Source organism: Mugil cephalus, chromosome 7 (genome assembly GCF_022458985.1).
Source record: "Mugil cephalus isolate CIBA_MC_2020 chromosome 7, CIBA_Mcephalus_1.1, whole genome shotgun sequence".
NCBI lineage: Eukaryota > Metazoa > Chordata > Actinopteri > Mugiliformes > Mugilidae > Mugil > Mugil cephalus.
Window position 1 is genome coordinate 5432835 of NC_061776.1, and position 19541 is coordinate 5452375.

Consider the following 19541-nt stretch of genomic DNA (forward strand, 5'->3'; position numbering starts at 1 on the left):
TTTAAAAGGCAACAATTAATCTGAGAATATACTATATATCGCAGTGGTTCCCAACCTTTTACAACTGAGCGCCCACTTTTAAGTCTAAAAAATCTTCACCTCCAACCCCATAAATACAGAGCCCATATAATGAGTTCTCAGAGCGCTTTTTTATTAAGGATATTGAACATTAAGGACTGAAGTGAACATAGAACATGTTGGAACACCTTCAGTATTACAGTTTTCAAAGAGCCGTCCACACACACAAAATAATCCAAAGCTCCAAACTAAATCCAAATATCAAAAGAATCCCATTAAATTGATAGGCTTATAAATAAATACAAACAACATATAAAGATGAAAGAGTCAGGTCTAGCCAGATGAAACCTCAATTTAAGCAAAACCAATTTCATCAAAGAAACAAAATATGCAGCCCACAAGTAGGGAATCACTGACATATAGTGTTGACATTAGTCCAGTAACCATCTAAATTGTACCGAAACATTTTCCAACCAGGCAGTTCATCTTTTAAACCAGCTCCAATGAGCTGGGAGGACATTTAAAGATCCACTGGAGACATGGTAAACTGTATCATTTAGCATATTAGCAGTAAGTTAGTATTTTAACGTAAGTACAGCAGCCCGTAGCCTATCCACAAAATATTTGTTGGGGAAATTGATCTGTAGTGTCTCCGTTGAGACGCCATTATGCTCCAGTAAACATCTGCAGCACCAGTCAAATCATATGGGATTTACATGTCATCTAAGCACAATTTAAATCAACAAAATGCCTCTGAGTGGTTGTAGTAAACAGCCGACAACGGCACCTTTTTTTTTTTTGGACCGTTCCATCTTCACCACACCTCAACGCACCATAAGTGTTTAGAAGCGATACACTGAAAATGGTCCGGTCTGAAATAGTGTCGTTGTGGAATCAAATACACCGGTATGCCGTTTTATTATAAATTCATATCATAACGAAAGCGAATACCGGCATTCGGTATGAACCGGTTCACCGCCCAGGCCTTGGTTGTAGGACTATCCAATTATCTTCTCTATATCGGCCCATCATGAAATCCAAATGGTGAATTACCAGCCCAAGTTAAAAGTTCAGCTCATGTTAATGGAAATCTCAGGCTGCAGAAACACTGATGTCACGTTTCCACTTCCCAGACTCACATATGGACGTATTTAACAGCTCCTATAAACACCTTCATGTGACAAATACAGGAGCTGGTGCTTGGTGTTGGTTTTCTGTCTAACACACACACACAAACACACACACACACACACAGTCTCTGAAACACAAGATGCTCTGGCAGTGGAGGCAAAGGAGACCTGTTTAAAAGCTTGAGACAAAATGTGAACAAAGAGAAGATGGAGATGGAGCGATTCATGAGGGAGCGGAAGGTGACTAAGAGGAGGAAGCTTTACTCTTGAGAAAGGAAAAAAAAGAAAAAGACACAGAATCGAAGGAAGGTTATAAAGGACAAAGAGTATAATGAGGAGAGAAAGATGAGAAGGCAAACAGGGCAAAGGAAAAAAAAGAATGAACTTTAAGAATCCCCCGTGGGGTAAGTGAAAACAAAGAGCTGCACATGTAAAACAAATCCCACACTTAACCTTTAATTCTGACCCTGCGTTGTTAAAGGTTAGAATTAAAAAAGTAGATCCTGGCCCAACACATCAAATCAAATCAAATCAAATCAGATCAGATTTTATTTAGATAGAACTTTTCACACAAAGTGCTTCATTCAAATAAAAACATAAAACATTACAACGAATAATAAAAGCCCACAGCCTGCAGAGACCACCCAGAGCCACCTGACCACCCTAAAATATGGACGACACGTCTCCACATCCTCCCAGTGGTCAACCTGAGGCTGCATCAAATAACTAAAACGAAACTTCTCAGAAAACTGAACATTTGAACATAAATCAGCATTATATTAGCTACCTAAAATGACCCATCCACAGATATGGAAGGGGCGGGGCTTATATGACCTATACTGCAGCCTCCAGCCACCAGGGGGAGTGCTACTTCTTTTGGTTTAACTTTAGAGAAGCTGTCATAGCGTCCAGGGAAATGTTGTTTGTTGGATAAATCACAGCTGCATCGCACAACTGTCAACTAAGAATAACTAGTCTTACGTACAATGTGACTCGTCCAATTAATTCATTACTTGGTCAATAAAATACAACAAATCTATGGCACAATTTAAATATTTACTGTATAATCAGATGTAATTCCACCAAATCAGTGACTGCATTCCATGTCCCAAATTTAAAACTGTGTAATATAAAATGTAGATATCACCTGACTTCAGCGGTGAGTGGGTTCACAGGTGCTCATTAAAGTTAAAGGTGCATTGACAGAATAAGAATCAGATCCGGGAGCTGGGGGCCGAGGTTCAGGCTTTGTTTTCGAAGAGGGCGCTCATTTGACGGATGTATATGAAAGAGTGAAAGATAAAGCAAAGGGTTAGTTTCATGCCAACATTTGTTTTGAGCCCCTTTTATGATAATTTGATCCAGAGTGCTTTTATTTAATCATTATATAAGTAAGTAAAGTGTATACTCCAAATGAGTTACACATGAGTTGACATCGTTCATACTTTTTTTTATAAACTAGACACCAACGTATTTCAAGATGAAGCAAGTTCTTTATAGATTAAGTTTATTATACGGTGCATCTGATGGCCACAGATATTAAGGTCCTCAAAGACTATTTTTTGTCTTCTGTAGTTGGTTAATAACATTAGTTATAAAATGCGTTGATTTATAGCAACAAAGACATGTGACAGTATGTGTGTACATTTTTGTTCTAATGTGTCGCTGTATGTGCAAGAGCAGTAATAATAACCAGGTTTTATCTCCAAGGTTTTGCACTTTTTACACATTTGTGCTGCAAACTAGCTGCAGACAGTTTGAGAATTAGACTCCTGTCATAGTTCAAACCTGCCATCGAACATGTATCTTGCGACTACGTATGTGAATGGTGTTTGGAGTGAGTGTAGTTCATCCACGTTTGGAGCATTGCCATTTGATCTGCATGTCATTTTTCATTGTTTGTGTGTGTGCTGCGTTGACAGAGCTGTGACTGTGTGTCATACTGTACATCACACATGACCTCATTAGTGCCAGCCGTTTATTTTTAGCTCCTCTTCTGTTCATCGGCCAAACAGCCCGGAGGAAACCATTCCTATCAGCGAGTGTGTGTCTATGTGCGTGGTGGGATAAGTTACATTGACTTACTGAGGGAGGGGGGTTTCCATTTCTGTTAGTTGTCATCAGGAATGAATATGGGCTTGTACACACTTTAGTTATTTACATTTTTGTGTGTGTTGCCTTCTCTTATTTCTACTTTTTATTGATATTATATACACCATGTGTTTGAAACTGTCCAAATACACTTGAGTTATTTTTTGATGTTTGTAAGAGCTGAAAGGTTTATATCGGTTTCTTAGTTTCTTCTCCTGGGAGCTTTATTTCAACGTCAAAAGGATCATAAAAAAAATACTTTTAAGGACATGAGACCACCACTTTTATTTCATTCTAGGAGTTTTCTTGTTGCAATGTTACTGCACCTTTGCTTTAAAGAGAATCACGCGGAAAGGGTTTCTAAGGAACGAGTGCTTTCCTGGCCCATAGACTGAATAAAATATGGACGAAATATCTCCAGAGTGAGATCATAGCTCAACAAATAACTAAAACAAAACTTAACATAAAATTGGACATTTGTACATATATCAGCATTATACTAGCCACCTAAAACAACCCCTTCACAAATGTGGAGGGGGCGGGGCTTATATGACCTATCCTGCAGCCTCCAGCCACCAGAGGGAGCTGGGAGTTTTTTTTTGTTTGTTTTTTGGTGTGGACCAGTTTAGGGTGCCACCAGGATCACAACATTCTGCCAGTGCCATGTACTAACCTGAAACATTTTTAGATTTCAGAACTCATTTAAACTTCACTGACAGCTTAACTTCCATGCGTATGTCCTAACCTGTTTCTTTGTACTGTGGTTGATCTCAGACCAGTGAGCTGGAGGACCTGCTGGAGGATCTGCAGAGTGGCAGCCAGCAGCAGCAGCAGCAGCAGCAGCAGCAGCAGATGTTTCCCAGTCAGCCACCAGTCAGGGGTAAGGCCTCTTCCTCTTCGTCCTCTTCTTCCTCTGGACCACCTGGCTCCTCTGTGGACAAACAAACCATCATCGGTGACATCCTGCAGATGACTAACAGCAGCGGCAGCCCCCCCAGCCAGCACAGAGCCTTTCCTCCCATCAGCCCTGCAGGTACACCATCAACATTAAGTGTAATGTCTCTATGAGATTCTGAGATTCAAGTAACTCTACAAGTCTGGAGATGTATGTAAATTATCATATCATCGGCATAGAGTGCTAGTTTATGAGTTTCTTTTCCTATCTGTTTTTCTTTTATCTCAATATTATGTCTCACAGCTGTTCCTAATGCTTCTGTGCATCTAAAGTTAATAATAAAAGAAAAAAATATATTTTTATAGCATAATCAATTAAATGTATTGTTGTCATAATATTTTCTAGCTGAAGTCTTCCTGGGATGAAACCACATTGATCTGCATCGATGTGGTTTTGTAATTGTAGTTTTTAGTCCATTTGCAAATATTGCTGATATTATTTTATAGTCAGTACAGTCCAGTTGCCTTTGTTATGGATCTATGAAATAATAGGAATTGAGTTTGAGTCCAAATGTGCATGATAATGTATGAATAACAGAACATATTTTCCTCACATTAGGCTTTAATGGTGCCAGGCCCGGCCAGTCGGGTCAAGGTGCTCCTCCAATCAGGAGCTTGTCTCTGGAAAACAGTATGGGCCCCAGCCCCACCAGGCCTTTCCCCCCTCAGCACAGAAACAATGGACCCTACTCCTTAATGCAGCAGCAGCAGCAGCAGCAGCAACACCAAGGCATGATGGGAGCCCACACAGGCATGGTCAACCAGGCTGCCATGACTAATACAGGTAAGGCAGACTGGGAAATAACTTTTTAACATCCAGTAACATTTTAAAAATGTGGTTTGGTCTTGAAAATCTTTAAAATCTCCAAATGCATCTGGTTCCCTTAATCCAGGCATGCGAGGCCCCATGCAGCAAGGTTGGGGTGGTCAGGGACCCATGGGCGCTGCAGGGCCGATGATGGGCCAGGGTGTTGGACCTGGTCGCATGGTCCCCAACATGAACTCTATACACCCCACAAGAGGCCCACCTGGGTCCAAAGCCATGGTCAACATGCAGATGATGGGCAGCGGTGAGAAGAAAGAGATATAAGAGAAAGACGGAAGCCCATAAACTGACTCCAGATTTCTCACTGCTTCACGTTCTTATTTCTTATTTCCTGCAGACATGGAGATGGCAGCCCCTCCCTACCCTCAGCAACAAGCTCCACCCAATCAGACTGCTCCATGGCCAGACCGAATGATGATGGATCATTATGGAAACCAAAGCAGGTGCAGTGTTCTCATCACGCTGGAGGATGAAGGAAGAGATGTTTTTTGGCTTCAGTGCAATGACATGAGAATACTTTCCCCTCCAGGCCACCGTACGGCGCTCCCCAGGAGGATGGCATGGGGTGTTGCGGCAACGGGCACGAAGGGCAGTCGGATGAAGGGGCGCTGCTGAACCAGCTGTGCTCGGTCCTGAAGGACTATGAGGGTCTGGAGGAAATCGACAAGATGCTGGGAATCCCCACGCTGGCCGGACAGGTCACTTGAACAAAAATGCATCTTCCTTAATTCTGAAAGTCCAAACATTATAAAACAAAAAGAAAACTTCTTTCTGTCACCCCCTCCCCTGCAGGGTCCTTTGTCAGACCAAGACCAGTACATGGGCTCCTCAGATCCCGTAGCCAGCATGAAGCCGCCCCTCTATAGTCAACACTACGGCGGCCAGCCGGGCTACGGCGGCATGCCTCCCGATGGCAGGTACCACGGCCCCTCTATGGGCGGCCACATGGGGCCACAAAGGATGCCACCGACGGGCTACCCCCCGATGGTGAGGATGCCTGGAGGCGCTGGACCAAGGCCAACTGGCATGAGACCAGGGGGGCCCAATCCCATAGCGCCCTCCCAGCCCAACAACCTGAGGCTCCAGCTGCAGCACAGACTCCAGGCACAGCTGGTACGTGGCTTCGGATATTTCCAGTCTTCCAGATGATGTTTAGTCGCATTAGAAAGTAGTGGTGAAGGAAAGTTCAACCTTGTGAAAACGCAGCATGGATTTACTTCATGTATGATAAGTTCATACCAAGCAATCAACAGGTTAAAGAGTGGATCTTATAGAGGTTATGCATTGACGTCACTTCCTCCCAGGGCCACGCCCCCTGAGTGGCAAAAACATGGTGAAATGTATCAGTGAATACAGAGAGACCAGGAAAAATGTGGATTATCAGATCAAATTAAGGATTTGGAAAAGTGGGTTAGCCTCAGTTTCAGTTAGTTTTAGTTCATTTCAGTTCTGATAAATGTAGCTAAATAAAAGATGCTAACGCTAAGAGCTTAACTGAGAACTTTACGTTAGCCATACAATACTGTGGAGTTAAAAGGATGACGAGGTGTGATCACAAATATTCTGGGTATTGTTTTATTGTTATTTATTGTTGGAACTGAAATAGTTACTGTTGGACGTAACTACGACAAAACAACAACATTCACAAACTTATCTGACAGCCCTCCAGGACGTAACTTAAGAAGTGACTTAAGGTTTGACTTCATCAAAAAATACAGCATAAATTAATATAACCTGACACTAAATGTGAACCACAACACCAGGTTTCTGTGTCTGGATTCCAGCTGTTTCTTCTAATGCAGTGATACATTTACTTCTCTGTTCTTTGGCACATATCTGTAAAAATATAAAATATATCTCTGTCTGCTTTTAATTAATTTTACATTTAGATGCTTTTAAAGTCTATGATTCAAGCTAATGCTACTAATCTCCATGTTCAAATCACTTTTTGCCACTCAGTGGCCGTAACCATGGAGATTTCAGCTGGCTGTGATGTCACATTTATACCCTCTATAGGCTATGGTGCTATCATCTTACTGGTCCAGACCTCTTGAGATCATATTGGGCTGAGTTTGACTCCACTGGGTCAAATGTATTCATGATTTCGTATAAATGTGGTCTACTCACCTATGACATCGATGAAGAATATTGCAACACATATAAAGACATTTGGAACACAGAAATAGGTGACACGTTATATCTTAGACTTTACAAATAGTCAAACAGATGATCAGACAGAAGACAATTTGAGGCAGTTTTCCAGTAATGCGTCATCCAGCCTTGTCATGCTGAGTTAAAAATGACCACCTACTAATTTTCCCAGTGAAGGTCCTCAAGCACACGTACACTGCTTCGTTTTTCTCTTTGTGATCTAGCTGAGGCAAAAGTGCTATCAGACAGTCTGATAAAAGATGGATATTTATGACCTGGGATCATTAATGCCAGTCTGTGCCTCCCTGGAAATTCAGACACTTTCATAAAATTCACTCAAATATCCTTTTTTCATTTTTTAGTTATATTCAGCTCAATTTTCCCCCTTTTTGGTTTTATCTTGCCTTCAACGTGTGCTCATGTCAACTTATTTTAAAATATGCTCACACTCTTATTTCACACTCTGTATTTCTGCCACCTGGTGGAGAGTCAGTTGAGAACATCTTGTGTACAGCCACAATAAAAAGAAATAAATAAATAATTAAAACAGCAGTAATTAGCAGTTCGTCGTGTTCAGATGTGAGACACGACTTCTGCAGACTTTCTGCAGAATTCAAGAGTCTGGAAGGAAACTTCACATGAATTAGTCACCCAGAAAGTTTGAGCTCACTTCACGAGGACGAGTGCAAGATTTTATTTTAAGAGCAAAGAAGAAAAAAGTTCAAACCTCATCTGAGGTATGAATTCGGTTGTTTGTTACAGCTGTTTGTCGCTGGTAGGCCCACAGTGAGTTAGGCATCACAAACATTTGACTCAAGGTGGCTTTAGGGTTCAAAACTGCATCTTCCCAGCTGCTGTCTATAACATAGCTTCATTTATCTACATTCTTTCCAAATTCACTGACTAAAACGATAATAATAAATAATGATAATAATAACAGCCCACATTTATAGCCTAGCGGCCATTGGGATTTCATTATTGATAAAGAGAAGCAGATACACCTGCACACTATTTGATAGCCCTCCAACCAATCAGAGCCATTTCATTGGCTTAGCAGATCTTCACCTGGCCATAATCGACCCCCCAGGACGCGTCCCCATATCAACTTTCTCCCACAGATATTCTGATTGATGATAAAAGATCAGGCTGGTCTAGGCTAGTATGTATGTATATGTATTCTTAAAAAAAGATCCTTAGCTCTTTTTTTTTTTTTTTGCAAAATTAGCATTCTGGATATTAACCTTTAGTCCCTAGCAAACACCTGGTCCACATTTTCCTCCTCTTCTTCTTCTATGGATTTATAAAAAAAAAAAGAAAAAAAGAAAACATCCCTCCCTGCCCACAGTCCTCATATTTCCCAGGATCACTTGTCATGTCGATATTTCTCACCACCCTCTCCTGCCTGCACAGAATATTTAGTGCTGTCAATTCAGGAAGTTTAAGACGTATCAGGAATAGATCACAAAGAAAACGGAATAGGAATGTTGCAGTGCTTATTTAGATGTTAGTTAAATAGGAAAGATGTAGGAGGAGAGTAAAAATGTGGGACGACTAGAGGACTTCACGATACGTATCACGATACTTGAGTCACGATACGATACATTATTGCGATATTATGATATTTCGATATATTGGAATATTCTACATAGTTCAGATGACAGTGATAATTCATTGGACAAACTGAGTCAAAAAACAATATTAATCCAAATGATTTTGTACAGAAAAAGTAGTGGTGGAGGTGTGGATGTCGTTCACGATCGGCCCAAGAAATTACTTATTCTTTTAAAATTGATATTAACATATTCAAAATCAATGCTGTATCGAAAGAAAAATTATCATGATATATTGCTATATCGATATTTTTTTCCACTCCAAGCAATTGAAAAAATATATAAATAAATAGACCAGTAAATATCAATTGCTACCCACATCCCAGTGGGTTACTAATACAGACTGAACCTATGAGGTCCACACAAAAATGCAGATTCCAGGGTCTTGTCTATACATAAATACCATTGTTACAAGTCTTTCTTTATTTTCCATGGCGCAGACCAGATGTATACGTATGACGTTTGTGTTGATCTGTGATTTATTGATTTATTGTTATTTCTGTCTCTCGTCCAGAACCGTCAGCCAATGGTGAACCAGATGGGTGGAGTGTCCAATATGAATCTACCTCTAAGGTCTAATGTACCAAACCAGGTCAGCGTGCTCTCGTCTCCCATTCACAGGGACGTGATCTCCCCCACCAGCTGTGCTTTCGGTCTCTGTTTGTCTCTCGTAGAGCTCATGCTGATCAGCTGACTGTTTGTTCCCTCCTGCAGGGAAGCCACAGCGCTCAGATGCTGGTCCAGCCTCACCGCGAGTACCTCAACAACCACCTACGTCAGCGCCAGCAGCAGCAGCAGCAGCAGCAGCAGCAGCAGCAACACGTGCATCAGCAGCGTGCCATGATGATGCGGGCTCAGGGCATCAGCATGCCGCCCAACATGCCCAGCGGGGGCGCCGCTCCCACCCCAGTGCCTATGGGTGGCACGAACCCACGGCTCCCCCAGGGCAACCCGCAGCAGTTCCCCTACCCGGCCTCCAGCTACGGTACAGGCCTGCCCTCTCCTCCTCCACCTCCTCCTCCTCATCCCGGCTCCTCCAGCCCCTTCTCCTCCCCTCTCTCCCCCAGCCATCATCTGGCTAACCAGGGCATGATGGGAAACGTGGGCGGGCAGTACAGCGGGGTAATGAGTCCGCCATCACACCACAGTGCCTTCCAGTTCAGCAGCTCAGGTATATGATCGTAGCTCGGCCGGAGGAATCATGAATAAGTCAATCATGTGCTTTGTGGAAGATGCAGCCTCTTTATTTTGTTGCGGTGGCGGTGATCTCTCAAAATAGTTTAAGTTGATTGGGTGTGGTTGAAGGCTGCTAGATGGAATCATTTCTTTCGTGCTAATCGACAGATGTTGCATCATAGTTTCTGTGTACAATCAAATTAACAAGCCACAACTTTCGCAACTTTCCTGTGTTTATGATATTAGCCCTGTCACAAACTAATCATTAGAATATATGTCTCTGGTTAGGTTGTAGAAAAAAAACGTCTGTGGTGGTGGTGGTGGTGGTGGTGTCTCTTCTATCAGATTTGTTTTTTCCAGGTTCCTCACACGATGAACAAACCTCAAACCACTGAGGCTTTTTGTATTATATTTCGATTGCATCAGACATTTCGGCTGGCTGGAGATTATGCACCGATCGGCCACAACATTATGACCACTGATAGGAGAAGTGAATAGCTTCTTGTGACTATTCAGTGTTCCGCTGGGAAACTTTTGGACCTGTGGATGTTACCAGATCAGACACCCCATCACATAGCAGTGACACTCCTTGATGGCAGAAGGACACAGCCTGACACAGACACACAAAAAACACAAAGAACAGGACAAGGTGCTGACCTGGCCTCCAAATTCACATTCTGCAGAGTGGCAGTGAAAGGGTTGTTAGCAAATATTACCAAATATTTACTGGCATTCATATGTATTTACACACATAACTTCATTTACATCAGATTTTTCGTGGATACATACGAAAAAACAAAGTTACAAGAAATGTATTAGCTGCTGAACAATTGAACCAGTAACAGTTTCGGCAGACATCTCAAGTTCATTGTATTGTATCTGGTATTTCTCTGCACAGTTAAAAAATACAAGAATTTAACTTGGCGCAGCCCATCTTGTCCAGGGAAATGTCTGTCAGGCTCTGTGGCGCAATGGATAGCGCATTGGACTTCTAGTCAAAGATGTGAGATGTCATTCAAAGGTTGTGGGTTCGAGTCCCGCCAGAGTCGTTCTTTAGCTTGTGTACAAGCCGGCCACAGCAGGAGACGTGAGAAGCTTTTGGACCTGACAAATTCACTCGATCCCAAACTCATCAACTATCTTTGGGATCATCCACACAGGCTCCTTCCCCTCAACAAATAGGACTCACATACCCCCACTAACAACATCCTGTTGCCAGACACCACAGGACGCCCTCAAAAGCTCCATGTCCATTCTCTGATGAGTCACAACTGTTTTGGAGGCACAAAGGAGACCTACACAATATTAGGAAGGTGGTCATAATGTTATGCCTGATCGGTGTGGTTTGAAACTCCCTTGTGCATTTGTCATGAATGGAGTAATTAACTGTTGAGATGAAAAACACTTATTTCTACCATATTTTACCCACCAGGGATGAGCCAGCAGCAACACCACCAGGATCCAGTGTCATGGGGGGCCGCCACCCCTCAGAGCCCTCTACTGTCCCCCAGGATGGGGCAGGGTCAGAGCCCCATGATGCAGCAGAACCAGAGCCAACACCAAACCCAACCCCAGGGTCCGAACCAGGGAGGACCTCCCAGCTACCAGCCTAGTGCCAACCTCAACGGGTGGCCACATCCTGCCAACGTCTCCACCAGCAACAGGTGAGGACACATTAATGGTCCTCTATGCATCGTCTGGAAATTTTTTTTTGAAATTTGAGTTAATATATGATCTCTCTTCTTACAGTGTGTATCCCCAACAATCCCAGTCTCAGTACTCCACACAACCAAATGGAGGAATGTACAATGGCAACAACATGAGCCTGGGCGTTGCCATGGCCAACAATGGTGGCAACATGAACCCAATGTCGGGGCAGATGGGCTCCATGACCTCAATTAATACAGAGCAGGTGAAAGAAACAACACTTTTAGATATTTCCTGTTCATGTGTCTTCTTCCTCAATAGTATTTGAGCAGTAGTAATTTTATTTATGTGATGACTTTGCTTGTATAGGTGAGTGACAGCAGCTTGATCCTGGAGCAACTTGCAGGAATTGACATGTTGACGCAAGAGGGTGAAGCTAATTCTGTGAGTTAAACATTCTTCAGTACATTCTTTTGTGTAATATTTTACCATAATGCAGTGTCTGAAGGTTAGATTTAGGGATTGACTACTCTGTTATGTGCACAGTCTGCCTACAGTTACGAATGAGATATTTTAAAATTAGGTGTACCTCAGGGCTCAAGTTTAGGTCCTCATTAGTTTTTTTCAGTGATCACTTCATGCTTGACATTAGATTTCCAGTTTATTATTTCTGCTTCACTGTAGATAAGAATTGATGCATTTCGTGCCTTGCAATTACAAATTAGTTAAGCATTTTATCCTCAATAACAATGCAAGAATGTGTCCTCCATATTTTGTGTTTGAAACTTGGGCCCCGAGAAGGCTTCTTTTTGGCATAGTTTGCAATGGCAGCCACGCACTCACTTCCCTAAACCTAAAGGCCCTACTGTGCATTTACAATACTCCACAGCCATGGCTAAGGGGCATCATTTTATCTACGCTATGCTAATTTGTGTTAGCATTTCTTTTGCCTGTTCACACAGAAATGTGCTTATTCCACTGTTGCTTTATACAAGTCACTAACCTCCCACCACCGCACGGTTATGTTCGGTTATTGCAATATGCTTTGATTCACGATTGATTCTTAATTTTCTGTCTTTTGCAGAATTTTTGCTGACCCCGGCTGCGTTTTAGTCAAGTCGGCTGAACTCAGCTCACGAGGGAAGTTATGAAGGAGCTGAGGGGAAAACACTGCCCTTCTATCACACCAGCCAACTCAGAGTCACCATAAAGAAAGAAAGAGAAAGAGGACGACGACCACCACCACCACCACCACCAAGACAAGTACAAACCTTCTGAAATGCACTCAGAGTGGTTTAGTCTCTGTTTTGCATTTCATGCAAAAAAACAAACAAACAAACAAACAGAAATTACAGGGAAACTGCCATCTGAACCATCCTGACAGCAGAGTCACAGTAAGAGTTTAGGGTGAGTTTTTCTCTGTAGCTTACAATAAGCTTTCAACCTTAGTAATGAATCAACACGTGTTATATTTATCTGTATATTGTATTCTTTAAACAATCAAGTGAAGGCTGTCGCAGGATTAATGCTCTGCTAAAAAGGGTTTCTTTAAAAACCAAACGTAGGATTGATGAAGGAAATTGTGAAGTAGTTTTAAGACAAGAGGCTCAAATATAGTCAAGAGGCTGCATAAAGCACCAAATGTACTTTGTTTCAGATCTCTCTGCGTACACGGACGCTCTCACACTCACAGTGTTTGCTGTTAGAATGTGCTTCGTTCAGATGAATGTATTCCTGACGTTTTCCCACTGAAAACATCCAGCTGTGATCCTCTGAAGTCTCTTAGGCGGTGGATTCGTGATAGAGTTTTTTTTTTTTTTTTTTTTTTTTTAATTATTATTATTTCTATTTGTGAGTGTGTGAAACTGAAACTAACGTCACAGCTCGACGCTGGAGAGGCGAACGGTCGACGAGCTTAAACGGAACCTCTGGATTTCTATCTTTTTACGGTTCTGTTTAAGAGCCTGGACGAGGAGGACAAAAGAGAGAGTTTATGGAAAACAAAATATTTTAGTTATTTATAGTTTTGAAGACTTTTTAGAGATTCTTTGTATGACATGAAAAAAAATCAAGAATATCTATCTTTAAGAAAAATCTCTCGAAATGGTACACGTGGATGTCGATTTAAAAAAATTAATATATTTCAACTGCTGTAGTTTCAGGGGCCCGTGTCCCTATTTAATGACTTTTTGAATGAAGGTGGATATGATGTATAGATAGTGTATATAGATTTTTAATACCCCTTTCTTCCCCTATGTGATATTTTAAAGCAGCAGGTTGGTGTTCAAGAAACATTTGTCAGAGGGCAGAAATATGTCATTGGTTAAATGAATCATCAGTAACATGGCGCTAAAGTTGGATTCAAAATGTAAACAAAAATGTTCACGTATCCATTGTCTACCTTCGCTAGTTTACAGGCTAGCTAGCCGGTTTTCCAAGTTAGAAATTGACAACACAGTTACGAACTAATAAAGATTATATTTGTTTTCTTAGCTTTTAGCTCTTATTCTGTAGCTAGTGATGCTTTTTGTTTCAGACTGAAAAATGCATTCAGGTGTAATGTTGACAGCTTTTAGCAAAGGTTAGCACCAAATGTTGGCATGCTAACATACTAAAACAGATTTTTGTGGTTGTAACATGTTGTGTACACAAAATGCTTGGCGTTCACATGGTTTAACATCAGCCACACCTAGCAGAGAAGCTAATGTTTCGCCCTCGGCTAAGCTCATGAGCTCATGATTGTGGTGCATAATTTTAGGGAATTTATTTTGCCTGCTGACATTTTTCCAGTGACATTTATTTCTGCCTCCAAAGCAGCTTTGCCTCTTAAAACAACAACAACAACAAAAAAAACGTGTTCATCCAATAAAACTCAATGCTACTGCCGCTTATTTTAAAAATGACTCTTCAAAACTGAGATGCACTGACCTGCAGGAGGCGCTCCTGCTTTACAGTGAGTCTCAATGAAGCTGTCATGCTGAAGGACTACTCGTGTTGTTTGCTGTGATGGCTCTTTCTTTCGGTGTCGCCGATCTATTGAAAGACGAACGTCTCTACATGCTCTTTGTACTTTTTTTTTTTTCTTTCTTTAGCATTTCATGCTAAAATGACATTTCCACAAACGGCATGTGTCCCAGAACCTTTACAGTTCCTTATCCAGACTGGAGCATTTGGTAATGGTCTCATAAAATGCTTTTGAAAGGTGCTGTTCACTAGGTGCTGTCTCATACTTAATAAGCTTATAATTGGGAACAAAACTGTAAACTGGCAACGTGTATTTTTGGAAAAATCTCTTAAACTCACACTGTAAAACGTGGATGTATGATGAGGAGAATGTGAAAATGCCGACTGAGTGCGAAATGAAAACACTGAAAATAGCCTTTAGCGTTTGTTGCCACTTTATCCCCCCCCTCCCCTGTCACTACAGTGTATTATACTCCGGTGTGAGAATGTTATAAAAAATCCCAAAGATGCTAACCTCTGAGAGAAAAGCCATGAAAATCTTCTGAATGTCAAACTCTCTGCAGGATCGCGGCGCTCACACGCTCCTATAATGAAAGCGAATGATTTCTCTTGATTTTTCTTGCATATTGAAGCTTTGTCTTGATTTATACGTGTGCTTTATGTCAACTGCGAAACACTGTAATTCATACCTTAAGATGCTAAAGACATAGTCTTATGCCTTAGATCTGTCTGTAGCAGTCTGCTGTGTAACTGTAAGACTTACAGGTGTGTTACTGCTGTCCATAGACTGTATGTAAATATGGACGACATGCCCCTATAGCATTTCTATAGCATCAAGTAACTAACTAAAATGAGACTTATCCAAAAAATTGACACTTGCATATGCACCAACATTACATCAACTACCTAAAATGACAGAAACCATCCTTAAAAAACAATTTGACATTTATTTTAGTGTTTTAGTTTGGCCCAATTCCCATCCACTAACATTGAGGAGGTGGAGCTTATGACCTACACTGCAGCCTCCAGCCACCAGGGGGAGCTCTACTTGCTTTGGCTTCACTTTAGAGGAGCTTTTTTCGGCCGTCCATCTTCATCCTGTCTATGCAGCTGTCACGAACTGATGGGTGAGCGAATTAGTGTGTTAGACGGCCAGCGTTTTTTAGAATTTCCTCCCGCAAAGAGTTGTATTTACAAAATAATATATGGAAGCCCACTGATGCCAAAATGATGCATGAACAAAAAAATCAACCCAAAACCTGAAATAAAAGCTTAGTATGAGCAATATAGCAGATTATATTGAAAAGGTTTAGAAGGTCTCACATTATTTTAAGAAAGATTTCACATTAATTCTGAGATTCTGATAATTTAAAGAAATTTGACAAACTAAGTTATTGTATTGTTTATGTTTATTGTATTATTAGAAATTATAATTAATTATTTTAAGAGTTTTAAACAGTTTTAAGAGACAAACTCATTATTTTGAAATTCTTATTTTGTGCTTTTGAGAAGCTTTCCCCATTATTTTGAAAAAAGTTAGAGTTTCTTGTTGTTTCTGACACAGCTCCACATTAATTCAGTGAAGCTAGGGCCATTATTTTAATATTGTAATTCATTCTTCAAGGAGTTTGTCATGATTTTGATATAATTTCATATGATTCTGATAAATGAAGTCATTATTATGAAAAAAACATAGATTTTTAAAATTGTATTAATTATTATTATTATGCGATTATGATTCATTATTTTTGAGAGAATTTGTCATCATTTGGAGAAAAATTAACTTTATTTCACAATTCTAATAAATTCTTCTATGAATGTTTCTCTTAAGTTTGAGAAACCAATTCATCATTTTGAAAAACTTTTTTTTTTTTTTTTTTTTTTTTTGGCGTAAATGGGCTTCCATCCACCTCACCTAATTTATCACATCCTATTGAACAGATGCAAGTCGGTTCCATGTCAATACCAAATCTAATCTTACTTTGAGTAATATAAACATGTAAAATATTTCTTCAGCTCCTTTTATACCCTACAGAAAAGCCAAAGTTGGTGGTGCTTTAGTTCAGTTAGGAAATGTTCTAACTCTGCACAGCGGCTGTAATGTTGTAGAAAAGAGACTTATTGACCCTTTAAGAAGATTTCTGCCAGGATGAGCCCCCTTTAAGATAAATCTTTGTAATAGTCATAAAAACAGTAAGTACTGTGGTAAATCAGTGTAACGACTCACAGCAGAAGGAGAGTGGAGGCTGTTTGAGATTAAAGAGATTTATTTATTTTTTTTTTTTAATTTCATTTGAAATTTCCTCTCTGCTGTGATGTTCATATTAAACATCTCCGCGGTATATATACAGTTTTATTCAGAGTGTGGGTGCTTTATTATTATTATTATTATTATTATTATTATTATTATTATGCAGAAGTCCGGACGTTCACACACACACAGACACACACACACTTTTATGCAAGCTGTCGACTCTAATGTTGCTTTTGCCAATGCTGCTTGTTAATTTATGATTCATGCCACTGTAAATAAACTATTTTTATTGAGCCGGACCGTCTCTGTGTTTTTATTTGACCCATGAAAGATGATGTTCAGCAGATGAGTGAATCCAATAGCCAATAAGTGTTTAATGTATGTAATACTTCCTTATTGCCACTAGGTGTCGACATTTTCCACTGGTTAATTTGAATATTACCAGAAACTACATGTATTATTATTATTATTATTATTATTGTTATTATTATTAGCATATCATACTTATTAAATACTACTTCAACATTAATTAATAATTATCAGTCAAATCAATTTAAAATGCAAATAAACATTTTTTTATTTAAAAAAATATACAATAAAAAATTATATATATAAATATTTAATTAAACTTATTTAATGTTCATTTTATTTATGCATTATTTATTATTTTTTTCTCTTTCACAATTCAGGTGTCTCTGTTTATTCAAAGGGTGGTTATTGGGGGTGGAGGGAGGCAACAGATGGTTTTGGTGCTCATGAATGGAGGGAATCCAATGATATATGCATATGTATATTTATTTATTTAAAACTGAATGTAATGCATATGCCTGTAATAAAGAGAACTCGAATAAAAACTTCTCACAAAAAAAAGATGCAAATCATGATTTGTTTAAAATAATTTCTGGTACTGTCACATTAATGCATGGAGAGCACGAGAGAACAAATTAGAAAGTTGCTTAAGTTGGCACATAGATCTTCAACAGGGGGTCCGTGACCCCTAGGGGCTCTGTGGAGGTACTGCAAGGGGAGTTGCAAAATCTTTGGTTGACTAGACATTTTTTATATATATATTTTTAATTTTCCCCAGAAAATTTAAATTCTTTAAAGACACATTAACATGAATTCAACATATTTTAGTAAAGGGATAAATGGAGGCAGAAGACGTTATATTTCACGGAGCGCCACACTAGTAGAGACCTGTCAATCTAAGCCTCCTGTACACAGTAGGCCCCGCCCCCATCGCTGCTGAGCCAATCACGAGACCACATATTACACGCTGACTCTGTCAGGTTCCCCACAATTGGCCAAATCTTTGGTTGATTAGTCATTATATATAGATTTTATTTTTATTTCTTAATATTTCTCACACACAAACATGAATCCAACATATTTTTAGAGACGGGATAAGTGGAGGTTATCTTTCAGTCAGCACTTCACTATCGCTGCTGAGTCAATCACGAGGCCACATATTTCACACTGACTCTGTCAGGTTCCCCGCAATTGGCCAAGAGCCTATTCAGTCCCCAGGGGAAATCCAGCAGCATGCTGCAATATTAGCAGAGGAGAAGCTAACAGTGCATGATACATGTAGGTATGTTGTTTTCCTAAAGTTGTCGCACCTGTGTATCATCTGAATAGCTGGAATGGAAAATGATATTAATAAAGTATATTATAAGCACTGGGCTGAGCTTAATATAGAACACATATAGTAGGTAGGAGGTCCCTGCTTAAACCCTCCCCTGTCAGTTTTGGCGTCCTTAGCCTGAAAAACGTTGAAGTCTTTGCTAAACTGGCTGAATGAATGAATATATCCGTTTTGACATCTTGATTATGCCATAAAAAAAACACAAGTTACTGCGTGTGCAACAGTTTGTGTGGTATGGAAGCGGTTCCTCATTTTGAATCCTGGAAGCTCGTTCCTCACATGTCACAAGACCCCAGAGGACCTGCCTCGGTCTGGCTCTTACATTTTATCCACAGAGAGAACATTGAATGTGTCCTCTGCGTGGCCCTTCAAACCCACACACAGCAGCAACAACGCAACTTTCTGCTCAGGTGTGGAAAGCTGCTGTCCCAGTGTACTCTCAGATAAAACCCTTTTTTTTTTTGTTTTAATGAATACGATATTATGAAATGTTGCAGCTGCCGGCCGGTGACGAGGGTGAGATGTGGCATTGTGCTGGCGTAGGTAGAGAATAGCCTCTGAGATAAAGCCTGTGGCATGTAGGAGATTGCTCAAGGTCGTGAACTTTAATGAAAGGACGTGGATTCAGTGCAACTGTCAGAGTTAAAATAACACTGCAGCTTTATGTATTAGAAATGTCCACACATCAGGGTATAATACAGAAAATACACATTTAAAAAAATAAAAAAATACATATATTTTGTTATGTACGTGTCCTCCATGCAGATATCTATGATGTTTTTTCATTCTTTGTTATTTCATAATTTCCTCTAATAATCCAATCTGTTGCTGTTGCATAATGTCAACTTTTAATGTTACAACAACTTCTTTTTTTTTGTAGCTTAGATTACAAAGAAATTTATGAATTGTAACTAGAAGCGGTATTTCCTGATTGAACAGCGCAGATTTTAATTGGTCGGGATATTTCCACTGTACGTGATCTGGGCGTTCATTGGTGGATTCACCTGTCAGTCAAATAAAGACCGTCTCCCATTGGTTCCTTGTCTCTGGATTTCGTTTCCATGCCTGATTCGTG

At 40.2% G+C, this 19541-nt stretch overlaps 1 protein-coding gene and 1 non-coding gene across 5 annotated transcripts in view; both read left to right on the forward strand.

Moving 5' to 3' along the window:
• LOC125010700 (nuclear receptor coactivator 2-like) overlaps nt 1–17114 on the forward strand; it is a 59672-nt gene extending 42558 nt beyond the window's left edge. For 3 of the 4 annotated variants that reach the window (XM_047589457.1, XM_047589456.1, XM_047589455.1), the window contains 12 exons: nt 4014–4272; nt 4753–4977; nt 5087–5263; nt 5357–5462; nt 5549–5717; nt 5812–6132; nt 9295–9372; nt 9495–9951; nt 11389–11620; nt 11706–11868; nt 11973–12047; nt 12688–17114. In XM_047589457.1, coding sequence (XP_047445413.1) covers nt 4014–4272; nt 4753–4977; nt 5087–5263; nt 5357–5462; nt 5549–5717; nt 5812–6132; nt 9295–9372; nt 9495–9951; nt 11389–11620; nt 11706–11868; nt 11973–12047; nt 12688–12699 — 2274 coding nt within the window. In that variant the 3' untranslated portion in view covers nt 12700–17114. The remainder of the gene's footprint in view (nt 1–4013; nt 4273–4752; nt 4978–5086; nt 5264–5356; nt 5463–5548; nt 5718–5811; nt 6133–9294; nt 9373–9494; nt 9952–11388; nt 11621–11705; nt 11869–11972; nt 12048–12687) is intronic. The other variant, XM_047589458.1, reaches the window with a different exon arrangement.
• Nucleotides 10914–11005, forward strand: trnar-ucu. Its single transcript is given in 2 exon segments — nt 10914–10950; nt 10970–11005. It is a non-coding gene; the product is annotated as a tRNA-Arg (tRNA).
• Nucleotides 17115–19541: the final 2427 nt, after the last annotated feature.